Genomic DNA, 15,086 nt, shown 5'->3' on the forward strand with positions numbered 1-15,086 from the left:
GACCCTCCTCTCCAGTACCTTGGCGTAGACCTTTCCAGGGAGGCTGAGGAGTGTGATCCCCCTATAGTTGGAACACACCCTCAGGTCACCCTTCTTAAAGATGGGGACCACCACCCCGGTCTGCCACTCCCTAGGAACTGCCCCCGATGACCACGCAATGTTGTAGAGACGTGTCAACCATGACAGCCCTACAACATCCATAGCCTTGAGATACCCAGGACAAACCTCATCCGCCCCCGGGGCTCCGCCGCTGTGTAGTTGTTTGACTACCTCAGCAACTTCTGCCCCCGAGATCGGACAGTCCATCCCCAGGCCTCCCAGCTCTGGTTCCTCCTCGGAATGCGCATTGGTGGGATTGAGGAGCTCCTCAAAGTATTCCTTCCACCGTCCGACTATAGCCTCAGTTGACGTCAGCAGCTCCCCATCCCCACTGTAAACAGTGTGAGCGAGTTGCTGCCTTCCTCTCCTGAGGCGCCGGACAGTTTGCCAGAACCTCTTTGGAGCCGATCGATAATCTTTCTCCATGGCCTCACCAAACTCCTCCCACGCCCGAGATTTTGCCTCGGCAACTGCCACTGCTGCACCCCGCTTGGCTATCCGGTCCCTGTCTGCTGCCTCCGGAGACCCACAGACCAGCCACGCCCTGTAGGCCTCCTTCTTCAGCCTGACGGCTCCCCGAACCTCTGGTATCCACCAGCGGGTACGGGGGTTGCCACCACGACTGGCACCGGCCACCTTACGACCACAGCTAGCAACAGCCGCCTCGACAATCGCAGAGTGGAACAAGGCCCACTCGGACTCAATGTCCCCCACTGCTCTCGGGACGTGGTCAAAGCTCTGCCGGAGGTGGGAGTTGAAGACCGTCTTGACAGGTTCTTCTGCCAGGCGTTCCCAGCAGACCCTCACTATGTGTTTGGGTCTGCCAGGTCTACGCGGCATGTTCCCTTGCCATCTGATCCAACTCACCACCAGGTGGTGATCAGTTGACAGCTCCGCTCCTCTCTTCACTCGGGTGTCCAAAACATACGGCCGCAGGTCAGATGATACGACTACAAAATCTATCATCGACCTGTGACCTAGGCTGCCCTGGTACCAAGTGTACCGGTGGGCATCCTTATGTTCGAACATGGTGTTCGTTATGGCCAAACTGCGGCTTGCACAGAAGTCCAATAACAAAACACCGCTCGAGTTCAGATTAGGTGGGCCGTTCCTCCCAATCACACCCCTCCAGGTCAAGCTGTCATTGCCCACGTGAGCATTGAAGTCCCCCAGTAGGACAATGGAGTCCCCTGATGGAGCACTATCTAGCACTCGTCCCAGGGACTCCAAAAAGGGTGGGTACTCTGAACTGATATTTGGCCCATAAGCACAAACAACAGTCAGGACCCGTTCCCCGACCCGAAGGCGCAAGGAAGCTACCCTCTTGTCCCCCGGGGTAAACCCCAACACACAGGCAGAGAGTCTCGGGGCTAACAAAAAGCCAACCCCAGCCCTCCGCCTCTCACCCGGAGCACCTCCAGCAAAGTAGAGTGTCCAACCCCTCTCCAGGTCTCGGGTTCCAGAGCCAATGCAATGTGTCGAGGTGAGTCCGACTATATCTAGCCGGTACCGCTCAACCTCTGCCACAAGCTCCGGCTCCTTCCCCGCCAGCGAGGTGACGTTCCATGTCCCAAAAACTAGTTTTCTTGTCCGGGGATTGGACCGCCAAGGCTCCCGCCTTGGTCTGCCACCCGATTCGCATTGCACCGGACCCTTCATGTTCCTCCTGCGGGTGGTGGGTCCACAGTTGGACGAGCCCATGTATCCGGTTCGGGCTGGGCCCGGCCGGGCCCCATGGGCGAAAGCCTGGCCACCAGGCGCTCGCTCACGGGCCCCAACCCCAGGCCTGGCTCCAGGGTGGGACCCCGGTAACCCTCCGGGCCGGGTACTCCGACTCTTCGTTTTAACCGCCATGAAAGATCCTTCGAACCGTTCTTTGTCTCACCCTTCACCTAAGACCAATTTGTCATGGGAGACCCTACCAGGGGCACTAAGTGCCCCAGACAACATAGCTCCTAGGATCATTAGGGCACTCAAACTCCTCCACCACGATAAGGTGACGGTTCATAGCTGCTAGCCAAAACTCTGGAGTTAAAAGTTTTCTGGCTTTACTAAAATACCTGTCTGTACTTATTTGATTGATGGTAGTTTTACTTTCTATTAGACTCCAAACGTAATCATTTGGCACGTTTCTAATTCATAATTTGTAAGAATGTAATCGGTGATATTAGCATTAGCATTTCTATGGGTTTTTCCACGTATATTAGCATTGCGCTAACCACTCGCTGCCAAATTGCAGCCTTTGCGATTAGAAAATCTCCTTTTGTCACATCGCAATTTAATTGCACATGCAGTTAATCGTTCAGCCCTAATATACATGCAGCTCTATGCTAAAAGTGTATTTTCAAAGAGGTAATGATGGATTTCTTTGTAAAAGTTGTCCATCTTTCCAACAGAAAGATTTGCCTGGACCAACGTAACGTGATTACGTAATTCCGTAGGGTTCAGGCTCAGCCAATCAACTACTTAGACGTCATCGGCAGTCGACGGACCCCGAGCCGATCTTGTACCGACACCTGATCTGATCTGGTGTGACTGGCTGCTGGGTAACCCCCACAGGGTGATCCTCTGCTCTTCTAGGGGAATGAGGGTGATCTTCCTGTGGTTCCCATAAGGGATCTTTGGATGTCTGGGACTCCATGCCTTCCATGGGTCATTCATTATTTCACACTCCCTTGGAGAGATAATAAATAAAGTAATATTTAGGTAAATGTAACCCTTTACAGGTGACCAGGACACTGTAATCAATTTTTGGCAAGGGAAATTATCTTTTTTTGCCATTTTGGGGGTGTTTATGATGATACACTAGACAGTATGAGTACAATAGCATCAACAGATAATACATAAAACCCTTATTTGGTCAATTTTAGCCTCCATGAAAAACTGAGCGATCCAATCACTTTTTGGCAAGTAAAATGCCTTTTTTGTTGTCTACAATTAAATCATCAATAAAGAATTTAAAGATATTTTGAGGCGTTTCTTATAGGTAAACAGGAGGGTGTAGTCTCTATTTGGCAAGTGACAATCTTAATTTTATGTGCTGAAGTGCTTTTATCTTGAAACTTTTAAATAGAGCAATGTAATGTATGGATAGTAACCTAAACAGTGTCATTGTAAAGCCAAAGCTTGATCAGTTTAAATACTATTTTCCAAGTAAAATGTGCCCCAAACTAGTTAACTGTGGCTCCATGTCAAGTGGACCAAAGAAAGGAAGGGGGAAAAAATCAAATCGCTGGAGAATTGTTTATTTCCATTTATACAGCGTTTACATTCAATACAGGGCGCCATTTTACATTGTTTATTTATTTTTTAGTATCAAGGCTGTAACATAAAGAAAGCCAGTTCTTACCACAAACCATCTTTCAATCGCAAATATTGCAAAAAGGATTAATTTATCCTCATTGCGAACGTTTAAGACAAATAGCAACACTTAAAACAACTTTCCAACTGGAAAAAACTAATATCTGTGATAAACATCTGTTTAAGTACCGGACGAGATTATCTCTGCTTTCTCAATGTCCATATTGCTAGATATGCCGAGTTTTAAGGCCAAATCCCAGGGAATTTCATCTAAAAATGCAATTACCCTAACCATGCACGATCCCGTGGTGGCTAATCATTTTTTGGCAGCCAGTCGCTTTTTGGCACAACACCACCACAGCTGTGATGGGACCTACGGGCCACCGTAGAGGTGAAGGCTAGACTGTCCGACTTCAGAACCGCTGGGTTCCTGTCTTAGCACAGGCGAGGACCCGTACTCATAAGCATCCTGCCCGTGGATTCGGACACACCCACAGAGAGCAGAGCCTGTCTCGGCTAGGAGAAGCTAACTGTTAGCATTAGCAACTCCACTACAATACAGAACACATTTACGCTTGTTTTGTTTGTGGAGATAAAACATAAACGTTGCAGAGCAAACAGCGACAGTCAAAGTACCTCTGTTAGCCACTCTGATGAAGACAACAATGTCAAAACGTTAGTTTCTTTTTATTTGCACCTATTAAATATTTAATCTGACCCGAATACTCCAGCCTCCTTTTTCTATTCCTCAGTTGCTAGTTCCAGCTGTTGAGCACCAGCACTCATTAATTTTTTCCCCTGTTAGCCAATCAGTGGCGAGATGTTTGCGTATCATAAATGCTGAACTCCAAATCCTGCCATTTTCCTCCCCTCACTCCCAAACACAAAGAGGACCTCCTGAAATAGGAGCGCCAGAGCTTTTTTTTTTTTTACCCTGAAAGCAACTCACAAGGCATTTATTCAAAGAGACCACATCAAGTGTATTGAAATGAGCATACAATGTTTCAGGTATATAATACACCACTACTTTCTTTTATATAATAACTATTGTCTAAAATTTACCTCATGAATTATACATGTTTTAAGGATTCTCATGGGGGCTTCCTAAATAAGGCTGTGCCCTTTCAACTCTATTTGTGTCTAAATTATTCTAACTTCTGTATCTTGTTTACTCAAAGAAACCCAAGTCAACTAACTGTCTGTTCACTAACTCAACCGCTGACATCTAAAACCTTCACATATCATTACAGGAAGTTGCCACTGAAAAATGATGACATGTAATTTCGTAACAAATTCCTGAAACTGTCACAAACATGTGACATTAAATTTTTCTCAGTCTATACTAGCAGTTTAAGAATGAATATTTCTGCTTTGATCTGCTCTGCAGGCTTCTGATGGCGTTCCTATCAGGTTCTTCACCATGCTGCCTGAGCTGGTGGAGGCTTATCAAAGCCCCAACATGGGTCTGGTCACGCATCTACAGTACTCCGTCCAGAGGGAGGTGGAGCTGGATGAAGAGCAAGGTCAGAAACCTCCTCTGTATTTATCTATGCAGCAGTTAATAAATGTTACTGCAGCTTAAATAAGCACAAAACATAAAGAAATGTGTTTTAATATAATTGATTTCATTCAATAGAATTGCATTTTTTTTGTATTTTATTTTTGTTTCTTGGTAATGAATCATATTCAATAAACTTTACTATGAGTTAGTTAAAGGTGTATCTAATTCTACTCTAATTTCCCTCTGGGGTTAATAAAGTATCTTTGATTTGATTTGATCTAGTCAGGTCAGGACAGTATTAGCAACCCATTTTTCTCCTACATTTTCTACGTAGCAGATACTTTGACTCATCGTAGCACTGGAGTCGTAAATGATCTTAAAGATGGCCAAGTCAATTTTAGAGGAAAGAGAATGACTTCACAAACCTTCATGTGGCATAAAGCAGTACCAAGAAGCATTGTTAATAAAAGACATCAAACTGTATGCATTTTGAAGCTTTTTGTGCTCTTTATATTACAGAAACTTCCAACCATCCACCACAGCTCCCCCCCAGGAACTTCACCTCAGAAAGTGAATCCAAGACCAGCGAGCAGGCCAGCAAGTCCCTATCAGACACGTACCTCATGAGGCTGCAGTACATGGACCTGTCTGTGTACGGTCACATTTAAGAAAATTACTGAGCATGCAGCACTATCAGAAACATGGAGTTGTGGTTATTTTCCATTGACTTTGCAGGTTCATGACATTAATTTTCGTCTGTTGTGTTTTACCTCCAGACTGTCCGAGGAACATCAAACGGCCATCCAAGAATACTTCAGGACTGCAATCTGCGTAGATGCTGAGCAAGTCCAGAACGGCAACCCTAACCTCCCTGGCCTCAAGAGGCTAATCCAGGCAGTGTGTAAAAATCTAAACAGGTGCATCATCCAGTCAAAAGAACATCCAATATTGTTTTGGCGACTCTGTTCGTCTAACCACAACGATATCCCTTTTTTTGAGACAGTGAAATTTCCAGAATCCTGCCAACTCTGGAGATGCTCCACAGAGCAATGGACCAGCAGCTCTCCCCTGGGATTGGACCAAGACATGTGGGTGTCCTTCATCCATAGAGTTGTTGTCACCACACACAAACATGTTTGCCTCATCCGGTGTCACGTCCTCATTTTCCAGATTTTAACAGATTCAGGACAGAGTGTGTCCTATCGGCTCGAGCAACTCACTAAACTGCTCTACTCAATAGAAGATAAGGTACAGTCCAGCATTTTCTGCTCCCCTGTTTTCAGACACACCAACAGCACATGTTGCTTGTGGATGAAAAAAAGACTTCTCTGTTCCTGTTCCAGGCTAAAGGTTCTGTTTTTGAGTCGGTTGGATATGACGGAGGCCACAGAAACTCTCTCATACCAGTTGCGTCCTTTGAGGTGCTTCCCATTGCTTTTACGTTGTGACACAAATAAAACGAGACGCAGTAAAACACCTGGAGGTTTGTGGTTTATGCCTCCTGGTTTCTTTTGGCTTGCAGGTCAAACAAGAATCTCTCGGTATTTCTACAAAAATGGTTCTGAAGGTGGACGTTGAAAGTGGGAAACTCTACTTTAAGAAGTCAAAAGATGGACCTGAAGACAAATACTTTGTACACAATAAGAGTGAGTAATCTTTGACTTTATTCATTAGCATGGTTTTGTTGTCAGCTTGGGTCAGATGATGGTCAGCTTAAGCTAAAAACACTATTTTCATTTCATCAAATGCAGTAAAAAAGTTCTTATAATCATTAACCACAGAGCAGCTGTGGCTACATCGTAGCTCATCCCCACCAGCGTGTGAATGGGTGAATGTTTGATTGTGTTGTGAAGTGCCTTGGGGGGTTGTAGAGCCCTAAGAAGGTGCTATACAAATTAGGGGTTGTACGAAATAGTCGACTAGTCGACTTCACGGCTCTGTAGTGACTTTTTATGCCTGTCATCGACTAGTCGCTGTCACGTGATAATGACTGACAAGATGTAGTCCTCGGAAAAGACAGCAGGTGATGAGCCCCTGCGCCTCTGGATCGAGGCGGAGGCGACGCGCTGTGCGGTACTGACACCGGCGGTAAAACGGACATTTAACCAAACTGTGTCCTTTTCCCTCTTGCAATTTAACCTTCCCCTCACCCCCATCCTAATCTTAACAAGTTTGCGCATGCAAAGCTCTGATCGTTGACGTGCGCTCCAGACATCTACGTCCTGAGCACGGCCAAATCAGGTGTCACCACCTCAAAAACAAAGTAAACACGCGATCGTTCATGTCGGCTCATTTCCTTTCATGTTTTCTGTCTGTTATTTGTGCCTGATGCGTTTCGCTGCTGTGGAGCGAGGCACATCACCTGTTTTGTCCTCCGGTGACGCACCCCCAAGATTCCACTATCTCCGCTCCGCTCCGCTCCGGCACGAACTCCGCAGCAAAAACGGTCCCGTTGTAGTCGGCCGGCGAGCAGCGGCACTCCGCTGTTTTAGCGGTCGGTAGATCTTTTAGAACTGCAGCTCAAAGGTAACTCATGAGGTGAATATATATGAACCCAGGTAGCAGTTTCTCTTTAGGACTGAGAGGAGATGCAGGAAGATAATAAACAGACAGGACAGAAAAATAGTCAAATAAAAACAAGTTAGTTTTTGTACCTGCTGTTAAAACAAACAGACACCATTGAAGGTAATCAGAAGTGAGGAACAGAAAATGAAATAATTATTTTAATGTTTAGAGCAGCAGGAACTCCGAGAGGCTGCAGGCGCATCAGTGAGTTTGCAGCCGCTGCGCAGGGGGAGGGGGGAGAGGGCTGAAGCAGGGGGAGGGGGGAGAGGGCTGAAGCAGGGGGAGGGGGGAGAGGGCTGAAGCAGGATGCAGAAACTACCGTTGTTAAAAGAGATGTTAACTTAGAAAATGTGGGCGCAATTTTAATTGTCAAAAACGCCAGCGAACCTACCGACCGACCCCCCCCCCCCCACCCCCACCCCCCGCCGCTTCCGGCGTATGACGTCATCAACGACTAGTCGAAGTCGACTCGACTTTCATTACTTGACTGTCGACTTTAAAAAAATAAAGTCGTGCAGGCCCTAATACAAATACAGGCCATTTACCGTTTAAATGATGCATTTCATTTCATTTGCCATCAGTGGTGTCTAGTAACATGTTTGGTGTAAATTAGAAATAAGTGTTTTTTAACAGATTATCTTCTTTTGTAGACTCTTATTTTCACAGAGTTAAGTCCTGATAAGAGGAATTTTTTTACACAGACCACATCATGTTTCAACTTGTTTTGATAACAAAAATAAACAAGTGTTGGTCAATTCATCCCTCGGCTAAATTGTTTTCTCACTGTGTACAAGTGTATGTCCTCACACCCGCAGAGGAAACAGATGCATCTGTTCACACCAGTGGTAACTTAAAGTGACAACGTTTAGTTTTTACCATCTGGAAACATCCCCGTTGTTGAAAATTATTGGCAAATTCGTAACCAAATTGGGTCTGAAATACACGTGTGCTGGTCTAAGCCTATGATCGACTTCATATTAGATGCCATGTTTTCTTCTACAGGAGCCAGTGAGGACAAAACACGTTTACTGATTTGTAACAAGCGGTTACAAAACTTTCATTCACAAACGTTGCTGTTTTACACATTTACCTCTTCGCTCGTTGCCAGTTATGAAAGGGAGACTGATGTGCACGTCGTTTTGCTGGAGGTTGAACGATCTGATGTAATACTCATTAGAAAACTGCGCTCCCAGAGATTTTTGACCCTAATGGCTATCCATCGGTAAGGTCTTTCTCGAACACAAAAATACGTCTCTGATTGTTTCTCAGTTCTGCAGCTGGTGAAATCCCACAAAATGCATCCAAAACTTGTAATTGTGGTGGAGACTGAGAGGGAAAAGATTCAGCGTAAAGAGTTTGTTTTTAATGACACAAAGGTAAGCGTCTGACTTTCTGGTATGTAAGCTACACATCCACCTATCTTTTTCATGTCTCAGTTTTGTGCTGTTTATTCAATTTGAGGAGGGGTTTTGTTCCTCGTCTTTACAGAAAAGAGAAGGTTTCTGTCAACTTCTTCAACAAATGAAGAACAAACACTCAGAAAAACCTGAACCTGACATGATCACAGTTTTTATTGGCACCTGGAACATGGGTAACAACAATTCCTCGGTTGGTAATTGGATCCCTTTTGCCATGAAGATAATCTAAACCCTGATTGTAACACACAGGAAATGCTGGCCCTCCCCAAAACATTGACTCCTGGTTTCAGTGTAAGGGTCAGGGGAAGACCAGGGATGACACCGCAGATCAGATTCCTCACGATGTTTACGTCATCGGGACCCAGGAGGACCCACTGGGCGAGCGGGAGTGGTCGGATACGGTGAAAAATGTCCTGAGGAACATCACAAACATCAGCTTCAAGCAAGTGAGTAACTGTGACAAAGTTACAGCTGAAGTGATGAGCAGAAGAGCAGAGGATTGTGACTCCACACACGCAGGTGGCGATTCAGACCCTGTGGAACATTCGGATCGTGGTGCTGGCCAAGCCGGAGCACGAAAACAGGATCTCCCATGTGTTTTCAGATAGCGTGAAGACGGGGATTGCTAACACTTTGGGTAAGTAGTTCCAATTCTCCACCAGGCTGTGAAGGAGCCATCATAAAGATTCAGTCTGTAACGTCTGATTTGTTTGCAGGAAACAAGGGAGCTGTGGGCGTGTCCTTCATGTTCAACGGAACATCGTTCGGTTTTGTTAACAGTCACTTGACCTCTGGAAGTGAGAAGAAGCTCAGGTGAACTGAAGACTGCCCTTTTAAAAGTACTGGTCAACATAACAAACACTACAGCATCCTTAGATTTATAACAGTGAGAACAGATATTTTCATTGATATATTATAAGTACGTAAGTAAGTAAAAGTTTATTTATATAGCGCCTTTCTCAGATATAAATCACAAAGCGCTGTACAACATGATAAAGATCAGGGCAAATACCTCTGACCAATAAAAACATCAGAAAAAGAATAGCAGTGATAAAATAGAAAATAAAATCATGAGTATAAACAAAGTGAAGGTGTGAACCCGAACAAAGCCATCATTCTGAACATTTAGGGAGGGAACGCCTGGATGAAAAGGTGAGTTTTTAGATGATTTTTAAAGACCTCTACAGTGTTAGAGAGACGGAGATCTGAAGGTAGACTGTTCCAAAGTCTGGGTGCAATAGTCTGAAAGGCCCTGTCCCCTTTGGTTTTCAGTCTGGTTCGAGGAACAGCCAGGAGGTTTTCAGATGTGGATCTAAGGTTCCGAGAGGTGGTGTGTGGGGATAGAAGCTCAGATAGGTAGCTTGGAGCCTGGTTGTTAAGAGCTCTATAGGTCAGGACTAAAACTTTAAACTGTATTCTATATTCTACCGGGAGCCAGTGGAGGGACTGTAAAACTGGAGTGATGTGAGCTCGTCTGCTGGATTTGGTTAGGAGTCTGGCTGCTGCATTTTGGATGGCTTGAAGGCGTGAGAGGGAGGTTTTGCTGAGACCAGTGAAAAGAGCGTTACAGTAGTCTAAGCGTGATGACACAAAGGCATGGATGATTTTTTTCCAGATCTGCAGTAGAAACCAGTTTACGGACTTTTGAAATGTTTCTCAGTTGAAAGAAGAGCGGGAGATGGTTTTGACCTGTGAGTCTAAACTTAAAGCTGGATCAAAAATAACTCCCAGGTTTCTAATGTTGACCTTGGCTGATGGGCAAAAAGAGGCAATTTCCTGCTCGATTTTAGGCTGAAGTTCCAGGGGTGCAGCGATCAGGGTCTCTGTCTTGTTAGCATTGAAGCAAGAAAGTTGCTGGACAGCCAGTTACTGATCTGGGTCAGGCGGAGTACAAGTGTGGCCAGCCTGTCCAACTGGTGTGGCATAAAGGACATATAGAGCTGAATATCATCAGCATAGATGTGGTAGGAGATGTCTGGGAAAGACTGAATGATGCCAGCTAGGGGAAGAATATAGAATGTGAATAGTAGAGTATTATACAAAAGAAAAGACAATAATTTTATTTATTTATATAAAGCAGAATTTTGTCCTGATACAGACATTGTGTAGTATTTTTAAACCAGTCTGACCTTCCTAAAATATTGTCCTAATGAACTTCTCTAAAACTGGAGATCATTGCAACAACATATTTTTTATCATTTAAAAAAAGCACATTTTATTATTTACTGTTGGGATGTCATTCAAAGTAACATTTGAGGGTTTTGGTCAAGACTGACTACTGAAATCGTCTGTACATTATGAAGAAACGTGTTCTCATTTACTACATTTCAAGTCCCCATATTAAATGAAAGGCCTAGCTTTCTTAAATTAACACATATCTCATGAATATCCCATATCGTATCTCAGTTTTAAACTGAGACCATATAATATTGATTATTGATGGGGTGGTGGCCGTCTTGGTCAAATCTTTGAAAAATAACACTGTGAGTGATCTCATATTGCACACTGCATGTGCTTTTTATGATGATCACAGGAGCTTTCAGCCCAATCGGTTTGAAACTGAGGCCTAGTCCACACGTAGCTGGGTTTTTTTTAAAAACGAATATCCGCCCCTCCAAAAACTTGCATCCACACCACCTCGTTTTTAAAAAAAATTCTGTCCACACGTACCCGGATAAATACGTTGTTAAGGACATGCCAGACCTGTAGGCGGCAGTACTTCCCCCATTCTTAACCTCGTCCTTCGTCTGTGGTCTTCCACAAGGAGCAGTAATTCCGCTTGCAAAAACAAACAAGCAGAAAGCGCTTGGACAATTGATAAAGCGAGCGCAGCTCTGAGGGCATCCATGATGTCGGCTAGTGTAAACACAGGTCGCACGCGTGATGTCAGCATTTTTTTGTCGCGGAAAGTGACGTTGCGGAGCTTAAAACTCCGGTTTTGTCTGTCCACACGCAGACACCCAAAACGGAGAAAACGCAGATCTTCACTTTGGCCGGAGTTTTTAAAAAGATCCGTTTTCGTGTGAAAAAACTCCGTTTTCGTGTGGATGTCAGGCCAAAACGTAGAAAAATATCTACGTTTTGGCAGATCCCCGGCTACGTGTGGACAGGGCCTGAGTTGTTGTCATTTTTCTGTTTGCCAAGTTTGCTTAGCAGCAATGCTGCCTCCCACCGAGAAGGTTGCAGGTTCAAATCCTGACGGAAGGCTTTCTGTGTGAATTTTGAATGTTCTACCCATGCATGTGTTGATTTTCTCTTGGCGCTCTGACTTCCTTCCATTGACAAAACCCTTGCATGTTGGGTTAATTCATTGCACGGGTATCTTTAAAATTGTAATAGAATCAGAATCAGAAAAACTTTATTTATCCCCAAGAGGCAATTAAAAAATAACAGCAGAGCAGCATGACGTTGGACATACGAACATTGAATAAATAGGCGATAAGAAAAGTAATAACGCAGCAAGAAGATGGATAAAATCAGTAAAATATGCAAGCAAAAAGTTAAATGCAATAACGAAGATGAATAAAGTCAGTAAAAAAATCACTGAGTCAATGAATAAAGTGACTAAAGTGTTGGTTGTATAAAAATTAAATATATAGAGAGTCCAAGGAGAGGGTTTATGGGGGGATGGTCTTATCTTATCTGCTGGAGTTAAAATAGAATAATAAAATAAATAGAAACTGGATAAAAGTGTCTGCTTAATAAATAAACTACTGCAAGGCTGATGTTTACAGGAGGGCTTTGTGAAGTATTTAGAAATAATTAACCCATTTCACACCAGAGCCAGCAGCCCAGACCCTAAACAAAGATTAACAGTGAAATAGATATTAGATACCATGGTTACACGTTTGTTTTTGTTGTGAACAAGCCAGCTGAAGGAGGGATCTGTGTTTGGTCCGAGCCAGTTGGTGCTAGAGGTTCTTCATCATATCTTCTGTCACATCAGCTGCTTGTTTTTGGCAAAACCTTCAAACAAGCAGCTGTTGTGGATGTGCAACATAGTCCAGGCAGTTGGGTCCAGCTTGAGCTGACGATGGTTTGACTGATTTGATGTGAACAAAACTAAATGAAGGGATAAAATGCATCATCTTCTTCCGCCCAATTGTACTGAGCCCTCCAGACTAAACTGGTGTGAAAGCCAGGAGACAGAGATCAGTCCACGTCTTGGCTCACTTGGCTGGGTATTTAAAGGGGCTTTAAGTCAAATGTTCTAATTGCTTAAAGGGGGGGGGGCACATGTAAAACTTGCCTTGTGCATCCTATTGTGCTGCCATGTTGGTCTTTACTGCCTCTATAAACATTCCAAACGTGAAAAAAACCTGTGCATCCAGAGTCAGTGGTTGGTTAGGTGCGGGGTTAGAACTAGGGTCACACCCCTCTGCCCTGTTTTAATGCATTCTATAACAACACACTTCAACACCACATTGGAGCTGGACTTGGGGTCTTCTCACACCCTTGTTCTCTGTTCGCTTCCCAGAGCCCAGAGTGTGAGCTGGCCATCAGGACACAGCAGTGGGCGGGGTAATGTGCTCATTGTCAACCACAGATCCTATGCCGGGTGTTATGGCATCTGCCAGCTCGCTCCTCATAGCTGCTTGGCGGCCTAGGCTCTGTCAGGGTCTGTGGGCATCCAGGGTCAATGGGTCATCCGGGCTAGACCTGTCCTGATGTGAGTGGTTGCTGGCAGGGGCTTGTGGGATAATTACTATGATCTCCTGGGTCTTTGGAATGGTGGCTGCTGGGTAGCCCCCGTGGGGTGACCCTCTGCTATTCTAGAGGAATGAGGCTGTTCCTACAGTGATCTTCCTGGGATTTCCATACATGGAAGAAATCTCTGATGTCTAGGGCTTGGATTTACTCCATATCTTCCATGGATCACTCACTTTTGTACACTCCCATAGGGAAACCTTGTGTACACATGTGTGGGTTGTTGTTATTGTTGTGTATTTATATGCTGTCTGTTGCTATTGCACCTCAGTCCTGTTTTTTAATGGAATGATTTTAGTAATTAAACTTGCTGCTTCAAAAAGTCTCTGTTTATGATGTCACAAATGGGAAGTTGGAATAGAACCAGCTCTCATGTACAAGAGAGAGCTGCTGGAGGAGGTGCAGTGACTCTACTTTGAGCCCACCTCATATATCTGAGCTTCTCAGCTCATAGCAACCTGAGCTGGGCGTGGCCAGCTCTAGCTTGTGTTTTTAAAGTGACAGAGCCCTGAGGCGGCTCATTCTGGAAGTTACTGAAACTGTCCAGAATAAAACTGTGGAAATCGCTTCATGTGAGAGGGATTTTGTAAAACAAATTTCATAAATAGGTTCTGTGTTGACCATAGAACTAGTATAACTTAAGTAAAATGTAATATTATGTCCCCTTGAAATGAATTTTAAACCAATTGTGTACACTTGAAAGTAGAAAAACAGATACCCATGTGGATTTAAGTGTGCTGTTTCTTTGTCCATCTTTCTGTGTCCTGTACACCTCCTCCAGTTTAAAGAGAACTGCAGCTTGAAAAGAAAAACTAGTGGAAACTAAATCCAGTGTCGGTTACATCTATGTTGAGATACCTTATTGAGACAATGATCAGGACTAGCACATGTTCAATGCTTGTGTCTGCAGACGGAACCAAAATTACTTCAACATCCTGCGGTTGCTAAACCTGGGAGACAAAAAGCTTAATCCTTTTGACGTCACTCATCAGTTCACACACCTCATCTGGCTCGGAGACTTGAACTACCGGGTGGATTTTCCGTCATCGGTAAGTTGTTCTAAACTTGGTACAAAACAGATTCCTTGTTTGCCACTGAGACCACTCTGACTAATAAAGGTGTGGATCTGTTTCTGGGAGTTGGTTTCCAGTGGTACATCTGGAGAGTTTAAAGGCCAGGCAACGGTCTTAAACTGGTGTTTTGTTGTTTTTGTCTTTTTCCCGTCCTCCTAACCAGTGTTTCTGATGAGCCTGCAGAAGGTTGAGTATGTCAGAGGAACATCATGTGAATGATGAGATGGACGTTTTCAACTAAAAATGAGCTCGTAGCATGATGAGCAGTTGTGATTCATTTTAACCGTGATTCATCCATGAAGTCACTGTAATGAGTAAAGCATCAGAAGGAAACAGCTTCATGTTTTATTGACCAGGAGCTCTAGATCTGTATGTTTTGAAATGATTAAGTACAATTATTAATCACCAGGCTGTCCACACATA

At 44.4% G+C, this 15,086-nt stretch overlaps 1 protein-coding gene across 1 annotated transcript in view; it reads left to right on the plus strand.

The window, feature by feature from the left end:
• Positions 1-15,086, plus strand: part of inpp5d (inositol polyphosphate-5-phosphatase D) — a 28,988-nt gene that overhangs the window by 3,366 nt on the left and 10,536 nt on the right. The window contains exons 3-15 of the mRNA XM_054749669.2: positions 4,787-4,922; positions 5,420-5,552; positions 5,677-5,817; positions 5,904-5,988; positions 6,071-6,148; positions 6,244-6,321; positions 6,423-6,546; positions 8,735-8,841; positions 8,954-9,056; positions 9,133-9,329; positions 9,403-9,520; positions 9,600-9,696; positions 14,501-14,639. Coding sequence (XP_054605644.2) covers positions 4,787-4,922; positions 5,420-5,552; positions 5,677-5,817; positions 5,904-5,988; positions 6,071-6,148; positions 6,244-6,321; positions 6,423-6,546; positions 8,735-8,841; positions 8,954-9,056; positions 9,133-9,329; positions 9,403-9,520; positions 9,600-9,696; positions 14,501-14,639 — 1,536 coding nt within the window. The remainder of the gene's footprint in view (positions 1-4,786; positions 4,923-5,419; positions 5,553-5,676; positions 5,818-5,903; positions 5,989-6,070; positions 6,149-6,243; positions 6,322-6,422; positions 6,547-8,734; positions 8,842-8,953; positions 9,057-9,132; positions 9,330-9,402; positions 9,521-9,599; positions 9,697-14,500; positions 14,640-15,086) is intronic.

The sequence above is a fragment of the Nothobranchius furzeri genome, chromosome 16 (genome assembly GCF_043380555.1).
Source record: "Nothobranchius furzeri strain GRZ-AD chromosome 16, NfurGRZ-RIMD1, whole genome shotgun sequence".
Taxonomy (NCBI): Eukaryota; Metazoa; Chordata; class Actinopteri; order Cyprinodontiformes; family Nothobranchiidae; genus Nothobranchius; species Nothobranchius furzeri.